We start from the raw sequence: 18,996 nt of genomic DNA on the forward strand, positions 1-18,996 counted from the left end.
GGTCTCCGAGGGTTGGTTCCGTGTACCGCGGGTTTCCCCTTAACTTCACCGCACGACTCCCACGCATGAAAAGAAATTAGTTGAGGGCATCCTCCCTTGGGCCATGGCTTGAGGTGCACTTGGGTTGTCTATTTTCTTTCTTTTCTTTAGGGATGGTAGGGTCTTAGGGACCATGTGTGTGGGCTGAGCGGGGTGTCTTCAATCCGTCCCCTCACCCCCCTCGTCACAACCCCCGAAACAGAAGAGCGGCGAGAGTTGGGGCTGCGGCTACGGCTGCGGCTACGAGAGCCGGAGAGGCCCGCGCCGGGAGGGATCAAGAAAAAAGAATTTCGCCGCCGAAGCCCGGAAAAGTGTGTTCTTTTTGTGGACTTTGCACGAACCACGATCGATTTTCAGACCGCGAAGTCCTAGACGGTAGTTGCGATAGCCTCTCCCGCGGATGGCCGCGGTGGCCGCTCGAGGCGAGGGATTCGTCCCTTTGCTTAAACCCTCACCCCACCTTGTAGTACAAGTCACAATTCGGGCACGCGCCGGACCGGACGGCCCGCCGCTGCTGGCGCTGCCCCTCCCCCTTCTCGGCATGTACCTCGGCCGCCACCCCGCTCGCTGCATGCGGCACCGTATCCGAACCCCGGCGGCCCATCCCGAGGCTCTCAGAACGAGCCGGAGCTATTGTCAAACACGATCAGCGCAAAGGCGAAGGCCTGAAGCGCCGAGAAGGGCGCCTTGAAGTCCACATTGAACTTGTTCTCCTCCACCTGCGCGGCCGAGGCGGTGGTGGTGGGCGGGCGGGCGGGCGGGCGGCGACGCCAGGCGGGGCGTGCGCAAGCTGGTGGCGGGTGCTGCTGGGCAGGGGCGCTCGTCCGCCTTGCCCATGAGGAACGATACGTCCGCCTGCTCGCCGTGCTTTGGGTGCAGCTGGATGTTTTTGCACGAGGCGAGCGTCGCGCGGCCGTGGAAGTCGAGCTGGTACATGTTGGAGGTGGGGTTCCACTTCGGCTCGCGGTTCTTGAGCTCCATGAGCCCGCCGAGGTCGCCGCGCTTGAGCCGCTCGTTCAGCTGCCCCGCTGCGTCCTTTGGCCGCGCCGGCACCATCCCGCCCTCGCTGTCCACCTCGGGCACCACCACCGTCATGGCGCCCGGGTTGCGGTTGCGCAGCGAGTTCGAGAAGTTGACGTGCAGCAGCTCGCACCGCAGCTCCGACTTGCCGCCCTTCTCCTTGCCGTCGAACGAGGCGCCGTCGTCGTAGAGCGTGTACTCCTGCGCCTTGCGGTCGGAGCGCACCTTGCCGACGTACGACTCTGGCATGCTGGAGCTCGCCTTCGCGCGCTTGGCGTCGTCCTGGTCGAGCGCGATGGAGTAGTAGCAGCCCTTCGACACGGACCACTTCTTCGCCGTGAAGCAGTACATGTCGTCCGTCTTGGAGATGGACATGAAGAAGTCGAAGCGCGCGCCGCCCATGCGCGACTTGTGCCGAATCACAAAGCAGCGCACGGGCACCTGCGCGTCGGGGCAAACGCGGCGCCGCCGGCTCTGCGCACGTGGTGGCATGTGGGGGCGCGCACGCGCGCGGCTCAGGCACGGGAGGCTGCGCGTGGCGGGAGCTGCGCGCCCGACACGTGGCGGGCTCGGTCAGCAGCCGCTTCAGCTCGGTGTGCGACGTGCCGAGCAGCTGCTGCAGCACGCGGCGCAGCGCATCGTCGCTGCTGCCGACCGGGCCGCCCGCGGGTGGCGCGTCGATGCCGCGGCTGCCCCCATGCTTGGGCGGTGCCACGACCGCCCCGTTGGACGACCCCCTCCGGTCGAGCTTGCCCTGGCCCTTCTTCTTCTCCTCGAGGTAGAGCTGCTGGTACTGGTAGTCGAGCGGGTGCTGCCACAGCACCTGCTTGGTCACCTCGTGCATGTAGTACAGATCGCCGTTGGGCGACTCGCACTGGTCCCACCCCTCCGGGTCGTCCGCCTGCAGCGCCTGATCCGCGATCCACAGCAGCCCGACGTCCTCGCGGAGATCCATGCCGAGATAGACGGCGTACTCGAGGACGTCCTGCGCCGCGCACGGGCGCAAATCGGTAACGAGGGCAGCCGGGGACCTCCGCCGCAGCGGCGATAGAGGCGGGCGGCGCACCTCGGTGCCTGAGCGGAAGCGCACGCCGTCCGCCTCGAGCTCCTGGAGAACCTATTGGTGTGCGCCCCAGCGGCGGGTGAGCCGCGCGGGAGGCGCGGTGCCTCGTGCGTTGCCGCGGGGTTTCGCCTGCTTGCGCAGCACCTCCTCCTCCTCGATGGCGCGCTGCGTCGCCTGGGGGGCGGGGCGAAGGAAGGGTGGCTGGTGGGGGGCGGGGCGAAGGAAGGGCGGCTGGTGTCATGAGTGCGACACCTCCTCCTCCTCCGCTACTGAGCGGCGGATGGACTCGGCGTCGGCCGTCTCCGCCTCCTCCTGTATCCGGCTCTGCTGCTTGATCAGCTCCTGAAAGTGGCAACGCGAGTCGCATTGGAGAGGGAGGGGGGGGGGGGGGGGCGAGGGAGAGGGGCCCGGCCCACGCGCAGCACGCGCGCCTCCTTCTGCCGCAACTTGGCCTCCGTCTGCTGCTTGACGAGCGCCGCGTCTCGCGAGGCCATCTCCGCCTCGCGCTTCCGCCGCTCCTCGGCCACCTTCTTTTCGGCCTCCGCCGCCGCCGCCACATTCTTCCGCTTGATTTCGGCGAGCCTCGCCTCCTCCTCCTTGCGCCGCTTCTCCTCCTCCTTGAGCGTCGCGAGCCGCCGCTCCCCGCGCTCCAGCAACGCCCTGTCCGACTTGCAGCCGGCGGCGCGCTGCAGCGCCACCTCGAGCGCAGCTATATCGGCCGCGCCGATGGCCTTCTCCAGCGCACCCTCCGCCTCCCTTCGCGCCCGCAGCTCCGCCACGAGCGCCGCCACGCGCTCCTCCGCGCCGGCGACGCTCGCCTCGCCCGCCGCGTAGCGATGCACGCCGGCGGCCCGGGCGTCCGCAATGGCCGCCCGGAGCGCCTCGACATCCTCCTGCGCCGCAGCGGACAGCATCGCCTGCAGCGCCTCCTCGCGCACACGCCGCAGCTGACGCGCCGCCTTGCGGGCGATGTGGCCGCGCCCGGCCGCCTGAATGGCGACGGCGACCTTTGCCTGCATCTCGAGCCGGCGCGTGCGCAGGCCCTCGAGCATGCCCGAGGCGAAGAAGACGCGCGCCTTGCCGCAGCGGAACTTTTGGCCGGGCACGCCGAGCTTCTGGAGCAGCGCCAGCACGCGGTCCTTGGGCGCCTTGCCCGCGAGCTCCGCCTTGGTGCCGAGACCGGGAACCACGAGGAAGTTGCCGCAAAACTCGTCAAAGGGCATGCGGTCGGGGAATCCGGTGCGGGCGACACGCAGCGCGTCGAGCACGCCAGACGTGTTGAGCTGGCGCGTGATGACGGCGTCCTCGACCAGGTCGGGCTTCTTCTGGTCGTTGGACTTGAAGCAGCGCACGAAGTGCAGGTCGCACTTGTCGAGCGTGCCGACGAGGTCCGTGAGCTGCGCCGAGAAGGTGTCGGTGACGCCCTTGAACTTGGTCGACTTGAACTTCTTCCGGTCGCCCGCCGCGGGCGCCACGTCCGCCGGCTCGGTGAAGAGCTCCTTGAGCAGCTCGTTGTCGGAGAACTGCATCAGCACGACGAGGTCGCCGTTGAGTGGGTCCTTGTTCTTGTCGAGCCAGGCGCGGGTGCCGTAGTTGACCAGGCCGGCAAAGTGGTTGATGCCGAAGCCGTCCTTTGGGCCGACGCCCTTCATGCGCACGATGATGCCGCCCTTTCCGTGCTGCGCCATCACCTTCTCGGTGAAGCCCTCGTCCGACCCCTTTGGCACGACGCACTCCTCGCTCAGGATGGCGAGCAGCCCCGTGTTTGGCGCCTCGAGCGTCTGGATGAGCGCGCCGTTGTCGGTGTAAGAGATGTCGGCGGCGTCGATGCCCTCCTCCGAGTAGGCGCGCATCGTCTCGGCGAAGACGGTCTTGGTGAAGAGCGCCTGCAGCTTCTCGTTCGCAAAATTGATGCACAGCTGCTCCAGCGAGTTCTTCTCGAAGATCTCAAAGCCGAAGATGTCGACGATGCCGATGACGTGGGCGGTCGCCCGCGGCGAGTAGATGTTGCGCGCCTCGGCGAGCGCGCGGTTGATCTGGACGATGAGGCGGTCGAAGAGCTTCGAGTAGATGGCCTTGGCGAGGGCGTCCCGGTTGTCGCCCGCCGCGACGAGGCTCAGGTCCTTCTCCACCATGTCGCCGCCAACCTTGAGCTTGCGCTTCGTCAGCGCCTTTGCGAGGCTGCCCTGCTGCAGGCCAAGCACCGCCTCGCAGCCCGCGACGGAGGGCGCGCTCGAACCCTCGACGGCCGCCGCGTCCGTGTTGGCCGCGTCGAAGCGCACGTTGCCAAGGAGCAGCACCCCCGCGATGAGCTGCCACAGCTCTTGCAGCGCCGCGCCCTCCCACGCCTGCGCGGCGAGCGCCGTCTCGAGCTCCGCCCACAGCATCTTGTCGGTGCGCTCGCCGCCCGACTCGCCGGTATGGCCGCCCGCCAGATAGGCGTACGCACTCGGCTCGGCCGACGGCAGACGCAGCTGCTTGAGCAGAGCGGGCGACGCGCCGCGCAACAGCGCGTAGAAGCAGTGGTACGAGCGCTCGCCCGGGCCGCACTGCGTGACGCGGGTCTTCTCGAGGAGGTAGGTGTTGAGGCTGGCGCCCTGGATCCGCGCGCTCGGGTCAAAGTTGAGCGCCGTGAACTTTCCCATGCGCGACGAGTTGTCGTTGCGCACCGTCTTGGCGCAGCCTGTCCGCCCAGGCACCGCGGTGGTGAGAGAGGAGCGGAGTGAGCGCGGGGGGCCGCGGCGAGCCGTGTGACGCCGGCGGCCCAGGGACTGCGGGCTCTCACGGTGCCCTCTGGGTGCCGCACCAAAGCCCTCGGTGATGGGGTCGGAGCCGTAGAGGCGGGTCTCGAGCTCCGGGCTGGTGTTGCTGACGTATCGGAGGTAGAGCATCATGTGGCGCGCGGACTCGGTCTTCCCGGCCCCCGACTCGCCGCTCACAATGATGGCCTGGCTGCGCCCGTTGTGGATCATCGCCCGGTGCGCCGCACTCGCAATCTCAAAGGTGTGCGGCGGCTCGGCTGGGAGCGAGTGGGCATTCTTGTACTGCGCGAGCACCGCCTCCGAGAAGAGGCCCATCCTCTTGTACGGATTGACAGCAATGAGCACGGAGCCGCAGCGCGTGTAAATCGCGTCGTGCGCGTGCCGCGTCCGAAGCTTGTCGAGCACGAAGCCGGCGTCGATGGTGTCGGCCTGGCCAAGGTCTGGCGTGTCGCTGGCCCCGGGCTCGCGTGGCAGCGCGCCGTCCGCCATCGCCACAGACCGGGCGGGCAGCCGCCGAAGAGCAAGGCCCCTCCAAAAAAGAATTTTACAACCCCCCTCGCACAACACTGGGCACGGGACTGGCGCGCACTGGCACTAACACAGGTACACCACGGGAGCCGCCTAAGCGACTCCTGCGAGGGTGGCGAGGCACTTAGCTCCGTGCACCCGCCCACCCCCGCCACAGGCAAGCTCATTCACGACCTGCTCTGCGATGGCCGTGTGGAACGACTGAGATGCGCTGCTTCTGCAGCCCCAGCCAGCTCTTGGTGGTCCAAGTCACCTCATCGAGGTACTGGGCCCGCGTCAGCAAAAAAGAATTTTTTGGTGCTCGCACAACACTGGGCTCCTTAATGTCAGTGTGCCTGTGGTAGTGAGAGACTGCCAGCGGGAAGCTGGAGGCAGGTCACTAGACTGAGATGAGACCGCCAGTGGAGTTGGGAGCCCACCGTGCACCGCGCTGCGAGCCTGTCGTGTCCCTTGTCAGGAGCAGGAGAGCCCCACCTGTCCCCCTGATCGTCCTTCCAAAATCCTGCTCGTGCAGGTGGGGACCCTGTCCTCCTCCCCCATCCCTCGTCTGGGCTTGTCTGTTTTCTTTCTTTCTTTTTGGGCTCCTTAAAATCCCTGTGTGGTGGCGGCGTGCCGTCCTCCCATCCCTCCCTTGGGTTGTGTGTTTTCTTTCTTTCTTTACACTGGGCACGGGACTGGCGCGCACTGGCACTAAAAAAATCGAGAACTCAATCCCTCGCACGTCACTAGGCACGGGACTGGCGCGCACTGGCACTAACACAGGTGCTAGGGTCGTGCGAAAAAAGAATTTATCACAGGCCGCCCTCGCGGCGTTGAAAGTGGCGGGACATCTAACCTCCTCGCGAGTTTGGGATGTAGCTTCCTTCCTTCCTTTCTTTCTTTCAGACCTCGCTGCTAGCGGGGTGGGGCTGTATAAGAGTTTCCTGAGGAGGAGGAGGGCGCAGTCGACGAATGGGAGGAGGAGGGCGCAGTTGACATTGTCGTGTCTGACTCAGAGGAGGAGTTGGAGGTGCAGCCATGGGTGCTCCGGCAACCTAACCTGATCCAGAAGCTCGCCGACGTTGTCACTCAACGTGCGTCATGCGTGCTCGAGCTTGAGGGAGGAGCTCAGCTAACGCTTCGGCCAGCCCCCCAGCGCCGCCGCCCACCGCCACCCACAAAGCACCTGCTCTACTATCCCGTACCTGGCTGGCTGACGCTCACCCCCCCCGCTCCACTTTCCCCTGATCATGCCCGTGATAGCACCATCACTGTCGCCGTCCTGGTTTTGAACGTGGCAGCTAGACTCTAGGAACTCGGTAGTTGTGACCCCTCGTGAGTGAGGAGCAGGAGAGAGAGCTTTGTGGGGTTGGTGTGGTTGTCTCTCTATCTCCTCTTCTAGCTCTTAGCATGAGCTGCGCCCTGTGTCCGACCCCTTTTGCGCAGCAACACCTTAAACTTTTAGGCCCTCCAAATTCGGGTCGGAGCGTAGCGGAGTGGGCCCCGAGTTTGAAAAGGGCGACGGACGCTTGCGTCCTAGCCTCCAACAACGCCTCCCCGGCGCAGAGGGGCCCCCGGAGGGATGCACAACCGCTCCACGCCACGCCGCTTGCGGCGGTCCTCTTCCCAGCTCCGCTGAGGGCCCGTGCGTTATATGCCGCGCTCTATCATAAACGGGACCGATGCCAAACGTTGAGCCGACGGCTGAGCCGACTGTCGAGCCGAAGCATGAGGCTGCCTCAAGTACTTGGGGAGTTGAGGCGGATGGATCAGGAACTGCCCCGCCAGTGCACCCAGTGGCGGCGAAACCTTCGACAAGGTATGAAGCTTTCGACAGCGAGGATATCACCATCACTTTGCGCGTGAGCAGCAGGCTTGCAGTGAGAATCGCTTGCTCTCTTTTTGTTGTCAGTGCTGCTGCGGTCGCAATCGCTGTGGGCTTTTCTCACGGGCAGAAGGCAACAGCGGTGGCGGATGTTCTTGGTACGAAGTTCCCCTCGCCACCATTAGCTGTGCAGCCGCCGCCCTCGCTGCCGCCCTCGCTGCCGCCCTCGCTGCCGCCCTCTCTCCCGCCATCGCCGCCGGCCTCGCCGCCGCCCTCGCGATCAACGCCCTCGCCGCCGCCGTCGCCGCCCTCCTCGCCGCCGCCGCCCTCCTCCCCGCCTTCGGCACGGCTCACGGTTCTTAACCGCACCCTCGCGGTTTTCCTGTCGGGCGTAAACCTGGCCTGGCTTCGGTACGGCAACGACTTTGGCAACGGTCAGAGCAACGCTCACTTCTGTGCCCTCAAGGACGTGCTCGTCAACACTTCGAGGGCAGGCGGCAACTCGATGAGGGTTTGGCTTCACGTGGAGGGCTACAAAACGCCCGTGTTCGATGCCGACGGGGTGGTCGTCGCCACTGACTCGACGGGATCGCTCATCTCCGACATGCGCCGCTACCTGCGCGCGGCGCGACAGCTCGACATCCTCATTTTCTTCGTGCTGTGGAATGGCGCGGTTCTCAAACACCAGCGCGTGAAGGACCTCTTCTCCGACATGTCGAAACTGGACAGCTACATCGACACCGTACTCGTGCCGATGGTGCGCTCGCTGCGCGACGAGCCCGCCCTTGGGGGCTGGGACGTCATCAACGAGCCTGAGGGCTCCGTCGCTGCGGACGTGGCCGACCCGAACCCGTGCTACGACACCACCCCCCTCGCTCGCACTGGCGCGGGCTGGGCGCAGCCAACCGAGCCCATACCTATGGAGCAGGTGCTCCGCTTCGTGGGTGCCCAGGCGGCGGCGATCCACGCCGCTGCCCCCGCCTCCCTGGTCACGGTCGGGTCGTGGTCGGAGCTCGCCTCCTCCGACGCCCTCGGCAAGCGCAACTATTACACCGACGAGTGCCTTCGCGGAGCGGTCGGCGCGGCCGCGGCGGCTGGGGCTCGACTCGACTTTCTTCAGGTGCACTCGTATGCCCACAAAGGCAAGTTCAACCCCACCTCCCCGTTTCTTCACTCGGAGGCAGACTTCCGCGTCTCCGCTCCGCTGCTCATCGGCGAGTTTGTGCTCGGTCAGAAAGCCGAGGGACGCACCGCTGAGCAGCTGTATGGCTGGGCGCACAGCCATGCCTACGCCGGCGCGTGGGGGTGGACGGCGGTGTCGCAGCCCACCCTCTTTGCGGGCATGGCGTCGCTCCAGGGCTATGCCAACGTATCGGCCGTCGCACTGACGCACGCCACGCCGCCGCCTCCGGACACGTGTAGTGACTGCTCCGACGTGCCCTCAAACACGCGCTACACTTGCGAGCAGCAGGTGCGGTGGGGAAAATGCGGCGAACCATGGATGCAGGGCTTCTGCTGTCGCTCGTGTCATGGCTGCAGTTCGCAATGCGAGTCACGGCGCAGCTTGCTCGCGCGGGAGCAGGAGCCGGCGGCGTCTACGTATGGGCAGCCTGATTGGTCGCACACCGCCTACCGCGACTACGTGATGCAGACCTTGGAGGAGCATCGCCGCCGTACCAGATTGTAGACGCCCTAACCACCCCCAGACTGAGCAAAAAGCCTTAGTGTTAAGGATATGTTTGAGTTATTGGCACTTGGAGCACTTAAATAAATAAATAAAACGGGCAAACTCTGAGACGAGATGGGATTTAGGGACATGTGTCCCCGCCCTGCACGATCTTGGTGTGAGGGATTCTCAATCCGTGTCCCCTCACCCCTCGTCACAACCCGACACGGAAGAGCGGCAAGAGTTAGGGCTGCGGCTACGGCTGCGGCTATGAGAGGGGCCGGGGTCGCGGGAGAGCCGCTGCGCCGCGTGGACGCGCCTACACCGCGCTTGCTCCGCTCGCCACCTCTCGCAAAGGTCCAAAGCCATAGCCACCACCTCCTCCGGCAAGTCCTTTCGCCGTATCTCGCCGTCCCTCCACGCCTGGAAGAGCTCGTCGTCATAGCCGTATTGCATCACAGCCTGCTGAACTGCGTCGTGTACGACCCCTGCCGTCCTATCCTGCGCCTCCCTCAGCGTCGGAAAAGTCGAACTCGGAGTCATACTCGGAAGCAGGCACAGACGGCCGCGGTGATTTGGCAGGCGGCGAGGAGGGGGAGGGGGAGCGCGGTGGTGCGCGCTCGTGGCTCCCGCTGGTGCCAGAAGGGCCAGCGCCCAGCGCGCTCAGCCTGTTCTTGTTCACCTTGGGAGAGGGGGGTGGGGGTCCACCTCCCTTGGGTGCGGGCTGGCGGTCAGGCTTGCGCTTGACCGCCTTGCCCGGCGGCTTGCGGCCAGGGTTCCTCATGGTGAACCTGTCCGGCATGCCGCCCTTCCCAACCCTGGTCCACCCCTCGGGCGACTCGTTGGGCTGCCACTGCCTCTGCAGTCGTTTCTGATGTCTCTTCCTCGGGGGCGGTCCCTCCGCCCCACCTCCGTCGGCTAGCCCCATTGGCCAGGTACATACTTACGCAACACACGGTCACGCACCGACTGCAACCCCGAGGCGAAGGGCGTATGCACATCCCACAGGTCGAGCCACTCTGAGTGGCTCCGACAGGCACGCACACGGTCCACTCGGAGTGGACCATGCTATTGTGCACACTGCTCCCACACGTTTGGAAACCACTTCCTACTAATGTGGGCCCGGCTCTCCCGGGGGCTGGCCCATATCTCAAGCGTGGCGGCATGCATCCAGACCCCCGTGGCCTGCGTGCGCGCCCGCCGACCGACGTCTGGTCTCTACGGGTTCCGCACTCCCTGGCGTGCCGAAATGTTCCACTGCAGTGGCTCGTCTCGACACGCCGCCCGTTCCACTCGGAGTGGATCAGGGCTGTGCGGCGTCCCTCGGTGTAACCCTTGGCAGGGCGTACCACCGATATTCCGGTCTCGCGGCTCTGGCGAGGGCGGGGGTAGGCGTAGCGCTGAGTGATCCACTGAGGTGGATCATCTCTAGCGGTCGATCCACTGCCCGACCGCGCCACTCGGAGTGGCGCGACCCCCGGGTCCCTCCCTCGCCGCCACTAGCAGCTCTCAGGGCCACCGTAGGCATGAATTTATATACCGTGCCTTGCCCGCCCCCAGTCGGTGGGACAGGCCGGCGCGGTCCAATTGGAGGGACAAAGTAACTCGGGGGGGAGGATGCCATTCATGTACGACGTCTCGATCTAGAGGAGACCGGTCAACCCGGTGTGGTACAGATCACGGTCATGTAGTCGTAGCCGGTGGGGTAGTCGACCTCGAACTAGTAGGCGCCGCCGCCGCCGCCCGTCTGTGGCCGCATGTCGCGCGGTGGCGGGTACGGCGGGGGGAGCGGCGGCCCTGTGGAGCTGGTGGGGGCCGCCGGCCCTCGCCGCCGCCCCTGCCGCCATCGCCGCCGCGCCAGCCGCCGCCCCAGCCGCCGTCCGCCAGAGGAGAGCGCGCCGCCGCCAGAGGAGAGCGCGCCGCCAGACGTAGATCTTAGCGTGAAACACACACACCAAGGACAGGGTCGGACTGTGTGCTAGTCCGAGAACTACGGCCCCAGGGAAGAGAACCCTGGTGCACTGGTTCGCAGGGATCCGCCCCACTAAGCCAGGCAACCTCTCTCGAGGCGGCTAGAATTAATCTCAAGAGGTTTCCCCCCCGACCGGTGTCAATTCGTTACACCTCCGAGCTACCCGCTAGCCAAGCTGCCCAGCCGCGATTGGATTATTTTTTTGCGATACGCCGATAGGCGGTCTCGCAAGTCGGACCGGATTTTCCCCTCATCATACTATGTATCTAGAAAGTGGAACACGACGGAGTTGCTCGCAGGCACACGAGTTGCTCGCGCCGCCGCTCGGACGCTCGGTCCGCGGCGAGGCACAGCGCAGGGCGCCGGCGGTTAGCAGGCCGGGCCCTTTTGCTTGAGCGTAATCTTGTCGCCGAGCGAGAGCGCGATGCCCTGCGTCTTGGACCGGATTCGGATGTAGCCGCAGATCTTGCCGTCCAGCCGCTTCTCCACCGAGCAGTTGACGAGCGCGTCCTCGCCAAAGATGGACTTTGCGTAGAGGTTGGCGGCGAGGAAGCCCGACTCGCCCTCGAGCGCGGCGGGCGGGGTGAGGCAGCGCATGTTTGTGCTCTTCATCACGTGCTCGAGGAACTCCTTCACCTCGGTGATGTCCGTGTTGACCGCAACCTTGTTCTCCCACTCAAACTCGGCCCACATCGCGCGGAAGGCGAGGTCGGAGCACGACGCCGGCGCGATGTAGTCCATGATGTCGATGTGGAGGTCGTTGAGCACCACGCAGTTGCGGTTCTCGCCGCCGCCCGGCGGCGTCGAGCCGTGCGCGTCGTACACGATCGAGCCGAACACGATGCCCGTCTCGGTGGACGAAACCTTGATGTTTGCCTTGATGTGCTTGGACTCGCCCGGCGCCAGCGTGTAAGCGGTCGGCCTCTCGCAGAGCTTGAGGTCGCCCACGGTGGCGAGCTCGAGGCAGAGGTTGGTCATCGGCTCCTGCGTCTGGTTGATGACGAGCACGTCCAGCATGATGTCGTACGAGTGCACCAGCACGTACGCCTCGGCGTAGACCGGGTCGGAGAGGCCGGTGAGCTGCGTCACGCGCTTGAGACGCGCGGCGAAGTCGAGCTCGCCGGTGAAGGCGCCCGCGGCGGAGGAGACGGGGTCGTCGTCGTCGTCCAGCTCGAGCGCCGCGGTGTCGGACTTGCCCCCCTTGAGCTGCCGCACCGAGATCAGGTCGTCGGCTTGCCGGTGCACCTCTGGCGCGACGTCCTTTGCCGGCTTCTCCGCCTCCTCCTGGCCCGCGCGCTCGCGCAGCATCGCCGAGAAGACCTCGCGGCAGTGGACCAAGCAGAGGGCCTGCACCTCCTCCCCCGGGCTCGATAGCAGGTGCAGGTACGTCTGCAGCCGCTCCTGCGAGTCCGCGTCGATCGTCGCGCCCGCCCCGCCCGCCTTGCCGAGCTGCAGCAGCCCGGTCAGGATGAGCATCACGTCGGCGGCGACCATGTTGGCCGCCCGCGTCGGCAGGTGCTCGCGCGAGCGGAGCGCGAGCTTGGTCAGCGTGGTGGCCACCACCGTGGCGAGGAAAAAGTCGCCGCCCAGCAGCAGGCCGCGCAGCCTCTGCGTGCCGTCGTCGCCGCCCACCGCCTCGTCCGCCGCGACGACCGACGCGTAGGTGCCGTCCGCCAGCACCACTGGTCTCCCCTCCGGGCGCGGCGCGGCTGCGGGGCCGTTGGAGGCGGCCTCGTCCTCCGCGGGCGGCACAAAGGGGGGCTCGCCGAGCGACGCCTTGAGCGTGGTGAAGCCGGCGGCGACGTCTTCGCCCGCGACGCAAAACTCGCCGATGAGCCAGAGGGCGACGCGCGCGACGCGCGACGAGTGGATGGTTGGGAAGGTCTCGAGCAGCTTCTTCATCACCGACTCGCGCAGGTGCGGGAAGGTCTCGAGGATCTCGCGCACAAAGAGGATCACCTCGACTGCCGACGACTGGTTGGCGTCGCCGAGGAAGTCCATTAGCACCGGCACGACCATCGACGCCGACTCCGGGAACCGGATCGCAGACCTGTGGATGGCGTTGATGAGCATGGCGCGGTACTCGGACGACTTCTCGCCCTCCTCGCCCTGCGTCTTTTGCACCTCCTTCTTGAGAACCTGCATCACCGGCCATCTCGGGTCATCTCGGGTCATCTCGGGTGTAATCTCGGGTAGTCACGTCTCGGCGAGCGCCTGCATCACCTCGCCAATGTTCTTCGGCACGATGAGGTCGAGCATGATCTCGAGGGTCTTCTTGCGGATGTCGAGGTTCGCCGAGCCCAGCGCGCGGATGATGTCCATGATCATCTCCTGAAGCACCTTCGAGTGGTGCCGCTTCAGGTCCTGCAGCCGCTCCAGCACGATGAGCTTGATGTTGTTGTCCTACGGAGAGCGCTCCTCGACGGCTCACGAAGGGCTAGATCGCAAGGCTCCGAGAGGCCGCCGGAGGATCGCGGTGCCGACTGCGACGAGAGCAGCTGCGTGTACGACTGTGCGGCCGCACGGATGGCGGTGGCGGACGACGAGAGCGCGACCAGCACAGAGGCGCACTCATACGCCACCGCCGCCTGCGACCGACGCGCAGTCGGGACGTGTCACGGAAGGGGGGTGGTGTGGGAGGGGGGGAGGGGAGGGGATCGGGGGGGCGCTTCGTCGGTGGGGCGGGAGGCGGCGCGGCCGGGGTGGCGACAGGCGTTCGCGCGGGCGGCGAGCGAGGGGCGGCGGGCGGGGCGGGCGGGGCGGGGCGGGGCGGGCGAGGCGGGCGGGCGGGGCGGGCGGGGCGGGCAGTGCGGGCGCCGATTCGGAAGCGAAGAGCGTGAGGATGCAGCGGATGTAGCGCGACTTTTCGTACCTACGAGACGGCGGCGAGGGACGCGCTGGCGAGGAGGCTCCGAGGAGAGGGCGGTCGTGCCGCGACTGTGCGCACGGGTTCGCGCGCACTATCTTGCGGATGAGCTCGAGCACGACGAGCTGCAGGATGTCTCCCCACCCGGCAACCTGCTCGAGGTTCTCGGAGAGGTACGCGACGGCGCGCTCGGAGCAGCAGTGGAAGAGCATCAGAAAGGCGTTCCGCTTGCACGACGCGTCCTGCTCCTGCTGCAGCACCGCCTCCACCAGCTCGGGGCCTACGGGAAGGTTCCGCGACGCTTTGGCGGAAGGTTCCGGCGCGCGGCGCCGCCTCGATCGGCGCGGTGCCGTCGGCGATCAGGGGCTCGAACGACTTGAAAATGGAATAGACGGCGAGCACGGCGTTTCGCCGCACAAACGCGTGCCGGTGCTCGAGGTTGTTCTTGATGGTCGGGATCAGCGGCTCGAGGATCTCTACCTCGGTCGGCGCCTGGCGGACGCGTTTCGGGCGGACGCGTCGCGGGCCGTGGCGTGGACTCGTCCTCACTGGAGGTCGGCGGCTGGGCGGGGTTCATGGTGATGTGGGTGCGAGTGCGTGCGAGGGAGAGCTGATCTCCGCTCTCGGTCTCGCGCTGCGTGTGTGTGCGTGTGCGTGTGTGTGAGTGGTAGGTGGGTGGGCTGGGAGGGTGGCCGTGCCTTTAGCTTGCAGAGGAAGCGCAGCGTGCAGCCGCGGATGTACTCGTTGGGGTGGGAGAGGTCGTTGCGCAGGTTGTTGCAGACGAGGATCATCTCTGGCAGCAGCTTGCCATCGGGGCCGGTCTTGTCGATCACCTCCCAGTAGATGAGTAGCAGCTTCTTGAGCTTGTGGTCGTCGCTCGGCACGATGAAGCGGATCACGACCATCAGCATCTTGGGCATCGGCTCGCCTGCATCGCAAAAACGCAGCGAGTGGAGGGAGAGCGCGTCGGGAGCGAGCGGTGGGAGCGAGCGGGAGCGTCGGGAGCGTCGGGAGCGTCGGGAGCGGCGAGAGGCGCTGGGTTGGCGCGGCGAGAGGCGTGGGAGATATGCGGGCTGTCTGCCCGCGCGGCGCGGAGTTCGGCGGCCGCTGGCCACCGCGCGGAGCGCGGGCGGCAGGCGCGGGCGGTGGGGCGCGCGCCGTTGAGCTGCAGCGTGATGAGCGTCTTCATCGCCTCCTGCTTCTTCTCCACATCCTTGTCCTGCGCAGACAGGGCGCGGGCCGCGGCGTGAGCGGTCTCGCGCTGAACGCTGCCGTCTGCGCCACTCGTCCCGATGCGCGTCGGTGCAAGGGGTGCCGGGCGACAGCCTGCACCTCCAGCAGCTCGCGAATCTCCTCCTCGTTGGGCGGCGTCGCCTCCTTGCCGTGCAGCAGCAGCGTGCAGTTCCGCTCCATAGCCGACATGGCTCAGGCCGCTCCCAGACCACGCCGCGGCAGACCGGGCCGATCCTGCGCGACAGTCGCGCGTGGCTCTCAGGCGGGGCTCCGCAGGACGCCCGGCGGACAGTCGCGGCGGAGGGGGCACGCAGGGTCGCCAGCAGCAGCCGTGTGTCGCCAGAGGCAGAACACCCCGCGCCGGTGGACGGAGGCGAAACCGTCCCCCGTCACAAATCGCGACGCATGGGTGCGGCGCCAGGCGGCGATCTGCGGTGGGGCGTGTGCTGCCCGAACCAACGCGGCGGAGCGGACGCGCCTGGCGACGACTGAGAGTTGTCGGTCAGCGCTCAGTAAAAAGAATTGTAGTAGCCCGCCCTGGATGTGAGGCTAATGACTGCACTCCAAATGCTCCAAGTGCGCAACCTGTCTCACAGCACACTGGCACGACAAGGGCGCGGACTGGCGCGGACTGGCACACACACCGGCTCACCACCGGAGCCGCCTAAGCCAGCCCTTCGAGTTCGCGCGGATTTCGCGAACTCCGAACTCGAACGAACGCAGCCGGCGGGGCCCAGCCCGAACCTCGAAACTGAACGGACCGCGCCGGCTGTGGAAGGCGCGAACTGCGAAAACGAACGAACGTTCGTGAACTCCGTTCGAACTTAGGAAAAAAGAAAATTATCGTAAAGTTCGTTCGTTCGGCGTGCAGTTCAGCCACGAGCCGCGCTGAACGAACGAACTCGCGCAACTGCGCCACGTGCGCGCGTGCGGACGCGGTCTGGCCCTCAATCTCAGGTGCCCATATACACAGGCGGCACTAGCACAGTTCTGACGGTCCGCGATAGTCTGCAATCTAGCGGACTACGGGCGCGACTACCCCGGTGCGCCGCCGCCCGCCGCGGACCATTGAAGAGGGGGGGACCCGCTCAGCCTCGACGCCTCCTCGCTCACGCCTTCGCGTACTTGGCGTGGTTTTGGCGCATGTACTCCATGAAGGCGCGGTTCATGCGGAGGATGACAATCTTCTCGTACTCCTCCGGCTTGAGGCTTAAATCCCAAAAGTGGCACGCTTCCAGAGTGGCAGGACACTTCCAGAATGTGCGCCGCCACACCCAGAGCATGCACGGTCAAAAGTTCTCTGCTCAACTCGTTCCACTGCCTCGCGCAGGTGTACGCCTATGCCGAATTCCAGGATTGGTCGCAGGGGGGGGCGACAAGCGCGTGTGCCGCCACCCTGGATGAGCCGGCTCTGCAGGCGATCACCGGGGAGGATATCCTCTTCCCAGCCGAGGAGCTCGCGAGCCTAACGTTGGCTTGTGGGGCCCTGGACGACCAGCAGATGGAGGGGTATTGCGGCGAGCAACCGCCCCTTGAGGAGGTCTGTGTGGAAGACTTGTCGGTCGAGGACGCCAAGGCTGCGTGCGAGATCGCTTGCCCCTGCTCGACACCTTGTGCCCAGCCGCAGCCCTTTTCCCCGCACCGCGATGCGCCCCCTCACCCTCGCCCTTGCAAAATCAAAGGCTGGGTAGTAAGTTTTTTGCCCAAAACTTAGACCTGTCCGCAGGCGAGTGCTGAACTTCTAGCCCCCGGAACCTCGTTCGCTCGCACTACGAGATCCACGAGCGGCATGCGGCAGCTCGACCGCCGCGACGGCAACGCGGCGCTCTACTTCACACAGCGCGTGCGTGCGGCTCTGCGCTGCTCTGTGAGGGTGCGTCGTTCTTAAATTATACTGCCGTCCTGGTTCCTGCATCCACACCAATAAACTCACACTTTGTCTTTCGACACTATCACTGAACGTGAAGGTACAAAACGGCTACTAGAGATACTTACACTTTATACTATAGATAGAAGCGAAGCCTCAAGATCATGAAGATGAACCGAGGGATGAACCGACGCGGTGAACCCTCAGATTTTAGGACGCTGCGCAACCCGAACCTCCCTATATAACTAAATTACTTGCGTGTGGAGAAGTTTATACCTTACCATGCGCAGCTGCAGCTCCCGTGTGAGACTGGGTCGGTGCGCGCCGCCGCGTGTGCCGCTCTCTCTCATCCCAGCCCAAAGGAGTTGTGGCGCGCCCGCGGCGCTGCCTGCCCGACGCGCCACGTGAGCGGCCAGAGAGAGTTGGCGAGGACGACGAGCAGGCCGCCAGAGTCGGAGAGGACCGAGAGCCACAGCGGCAGCCCACACGTCGCCGCGAGGCCGATGACAGCCACATTGATGCTGAGAGCGAGCAGGAGGTTGGTGAGCACGAGTCGGCGCGCGCGTCGGGCGATGGTGACCGCCGCGGGCAGCTGGTCGATGTCCACTTGGAGGACCGCCGACGCGGCGTCGACGGTCGCCTGCGTGCCCACCTCCTGCAGCACAATCCCCACGTGCGCGCTGGCGAGCGCGGGGCAGTCGTTGAGGCCGTCGCCGACGAAGCCCACGACCAACGGGCCGCGACCCGCCCTCGGCAGCATGCTCTGCTCCAGGTCCTGCGCGCGGGGCTCGTCTTGCGGCCAAGTGTGCGCGAGGATAATCCGCTGCTTGTCGGCGGGCAGCAAACCTACACACCACAGCCACAGTGAACAACTGCAATGTGCTACTCGGGCAAGCGATGACAGTCGGCAGCAAGCCCGCGTGCGTGTCCGCTTCGCCGATGCCGACGGCTCTCGCCACGCGTCGGGCCGCCGCCGAGCGGTCCCCCGTCAGCAGGATCGGGCGCACGCCGAGGCCTCGCAGCTGCTGCACGGTGGCGGCCGCCTAGCTGATGCATGAACCCGTCCACCAGGCTGTCTGCCCACGAGGGCCGGCTGCACGGCGGCGGCCGCTGCACCTCTCGTGGCAGCGGTGGACGGCTGTCGTGTGGACGGCTGTCGTGTGGACGGCTGTCTTGTTGTCGGTGCTTCGTTGCTGCGCCGCACCGCAGTTGTTAGGGCGTGTGCGCGCATGGCTGTACTACGCGGCTGCGCCTGCGGCTTGAGAGCGTCGTCCAGCAGCATCACGCCGCCAACGACGCCGTCCACAACCACATAGAGCACGCTGCCGCTGCCGGCCTGCTCGCTCGTGATCTCCGCCGCGAGGCGCTGCGCGGCGTCCGCTGCCTGCGCCGTGACCACGCCAGAGTCAGGGCGTGGAGACGGCCTCGTGGTGTACCCGGAGCACCGCGTGAGTACGAGGGCCACGAATACGGCAAAGACAGCAGAGTGCAGCCGAGTACCGCTGAGCGCGTCTCCTCCACAGTGGTGGCTTGAATACACGGGTCTGTCTGTCCACCCATCTAGGGTCTGCTGCCGCAACTGCGGCAGGAAGCGGCTCGCCCGCGTGCTCGCCCTTTCCGGCGGCGGCCGCCGCCTTCTCCTGCTCGCGCCTTCTCCGGAGCGCGGCGCGCAGGCGCGGCGGCATCTCCACCTCGTCATCGTCGTCGTCGTCGTCGTCGTCGTCGGCCTGGCTCGAGCGCAAGGCCGCCTCGAGGAAGGCGAGGTTCCCGACGCCCACCCGCCGCCCCTCGACCGTCGCACTGACGCCGTCCCGCCCGTGCCGCTGGTAGCCGCTCGTGGCGGGCAGGCTCTCGCCCGAGGCCACAAAGTCGGCGACGCAGCCCTTGTAGCTCGCCACCAAGCTGCGCGCGAGCGGGTGGTTGTCCTGGTCCTCGACAGCCGCCACCCATCGGTGCAGTACCTGCCGCGTGTGCGCCGCCCCGGGCAGAGGCTCCAGCCTCAAGAGCTCAAAGTGGCCCGTAGTCAGAGTGCCCGTCTTGTCGAGCCCGATCGCCTGAGCGTGAGTCACTCCCTTGTGAATGCACTGGCACTGACTACTCAGTGTTGGGGCATGAGCTTCATGATTGGTCGATCACCTGCATCACCGCCAGAGCCTCGAGCGTCCTCGCGTGCTTG

At 66.3% G+C, this 18,996-nt stretch overlaps 4 protein-coding genes across 4 annotated transcripts in view; 1 reads left to right on the forward strand and 3 right to left on the reverse strand.

Moving 5' to 3' along the window:
- Window positions 1–464: 464 nt before the first annotated feature.
- Window positions 465–5,410, reverse strand: EMIHUDRAFT_437298 (hypothetical protein). Its single transcript, XM_005765014.1, has 7 exons — window positions 4,929–5,410; window positions 2,554–4,805; window positions 2,375–2,464; window positions 2,252–2,296; window positions 2,126–2,176; window positions 868–2,044; window positions 465–758 (listed from the first exon to the last, which is right to left on the reverse strand). Exons 1-7 carry the CDS (start codon window positions 5,371–5,373, stop codon window positions 676–678), a joined length of 4,143 nt encoding a protein of 1,380 aa, XP_005765071.1. The 5' UTR covers window positions 5,374–5,410; the 3' UTR covers window positions 465–675.
- Window positions 5,411–7,073: 1,663 nt separating this feature from the next.
- On the forward strand, window positions 7,074–8,903 carry EMIHUDRAFT_104152 (hypothetical protein; the record flags this gene model as incomplete). The annotated part of the gene is made up of 1 exon (XM_005765015.1): window positions 7,074–8,903. One exon carries the CDS (start codon window positions 7,074–7,076, stop codon window positions 8,901–8,903), a length of 1,830 nt encoding a protein of 609 aa, XP_005765072.1.
- Window positions 8,904–11,063: 2,160 nt separating this feature from the next.
- On the reverse strand, window positions 11,064–16,236 carry COPB1-1b (COPB1, beta subunit of the coatomer). Its single transcript, XM_005765016.1, has 10 exons — window positions 16,067–16,236; window positions 15,053–15,187; window positions 14,879–14,939; window positions 14,419–14,648; window positions 14,071–14,212; window positions 13,802–14,000; window positions 13,672–13,726; window positions 13,335–13,442; window positions 13,069–13,257; window positions 11,064–12,993 (listed from the first exon to the last, which is right to left on the reverse strand). Exons 2-10 carry the CDS (start codon window positions 15,140–15,142, stop codon window positions 11,224–11,226), a joined length of 2,844 nt encoding a protein of 947 aa, XP_005765073.1. The 5' UTR covers window positions 15,143–15,187; window positions 16,067–16,236; the 3' UTR covers window positions 11,064–11,223.
- A 930-nt stretch (window positions 16,237–17,166) lies between these two features.
- Window positions 17,167–18,996, reverse strand: part of EMIHUDRAFT_452160 (hypothetical protein) — a gene marked incomplete at its 3' end in the record, with an annotated part of 3,964 nt that continues 2,134 nt past the window's right edge. Inside the window, exons 5-9 of the mRNA XM_005765017.1 lie at window positions 18,599–18,874; window positions 18,401–18,460; window positions 18,025–18,204; window positions 17,675–17,863; window positions 17,167–17,595 (exon numbers count right to left, since the gene is read on the reverse strand). Coding sequence (XP_005765074.1) covers window positions 17,167–17,595; window positions 17,675–17,863; window positions 18,025–18,204; window positions 18,401–18,460; window positions 18,599–18,874 — 1,134 coding nt within the window. The remainder of the gene's footprint in view (window positions 17,596–17,674; window positions 17,864–18,024; window positions 18,205–18,400; window positions 18,461–18,598; window positions 18,875–18,996) is intronic.

The sequence above is a fragment of the Emiliania huxleyi genome (assembly GCF_000372725.1).
Source record: "Emiliania huxleyi CCMP1516 unplaced genomic scaffold EMIHUscaffold_57, whole genome shotgun sequence".
Lineage (NCBI taxonomy): Eukaryota > Haptophyta > Isochrysidales > Noelaerhabdaceae > Emiliania > Emiliania huxleyi.

What these genes read in the sequence shown, in the direction of transcription:
- EMIHUDRAFT_437298 (XM_005765014.1), bottom strand. Translation starts at nt 5,373, where the DNA reads ATGGCGGACGGCGCGCTGCCACGCGAGCCCGGGGCCAGCGACACGCCA. An exon ending in CCCCATCACCGAGGGCTTTG is followed by an intron (nt 4,806 to 4,928) that starts GTGCGGCACCCA and finishes CTGGGCGGACAG; the next exon opens with GCTGCGCCAAGACGGTGCGC. An exon ending in GCTTCCGCTCAGGCACCGAG is followed by an intron (nt 2,045 to 2,125) that starts GTGCGCCGCCCG and finishes TGCGCGGCGCAG; the next exon opens with GACGTCCTCGAGTACGCCGT.
- COPB1-1b (XM_005765016.1), bottom strand. Translation starts at nt 15,142, where the DNA reads ATGTCGGCTATGGAGCGGAACTGCACGCTGCTGCTGCACGGCAAGGAG. An exon ending in AGATTCGCGAGCTGCTGGAG is followed by an intron (nt 14,940 to 15,052) that starts GTGCAGGCTGTC and finishes CTGTCTGCGCAG; the next exon opens with GACAAGGATGTGGAGAAGAA. An exon ending in CATCACGCTGCAGCTCAACG is followed by an intron (nt 14,649 to 14,878) that starts GCGCGCGCCCCA and finishes TTTGCGATGCAG; the next exon opens with GCGAGCCGATGCCCAAGATG.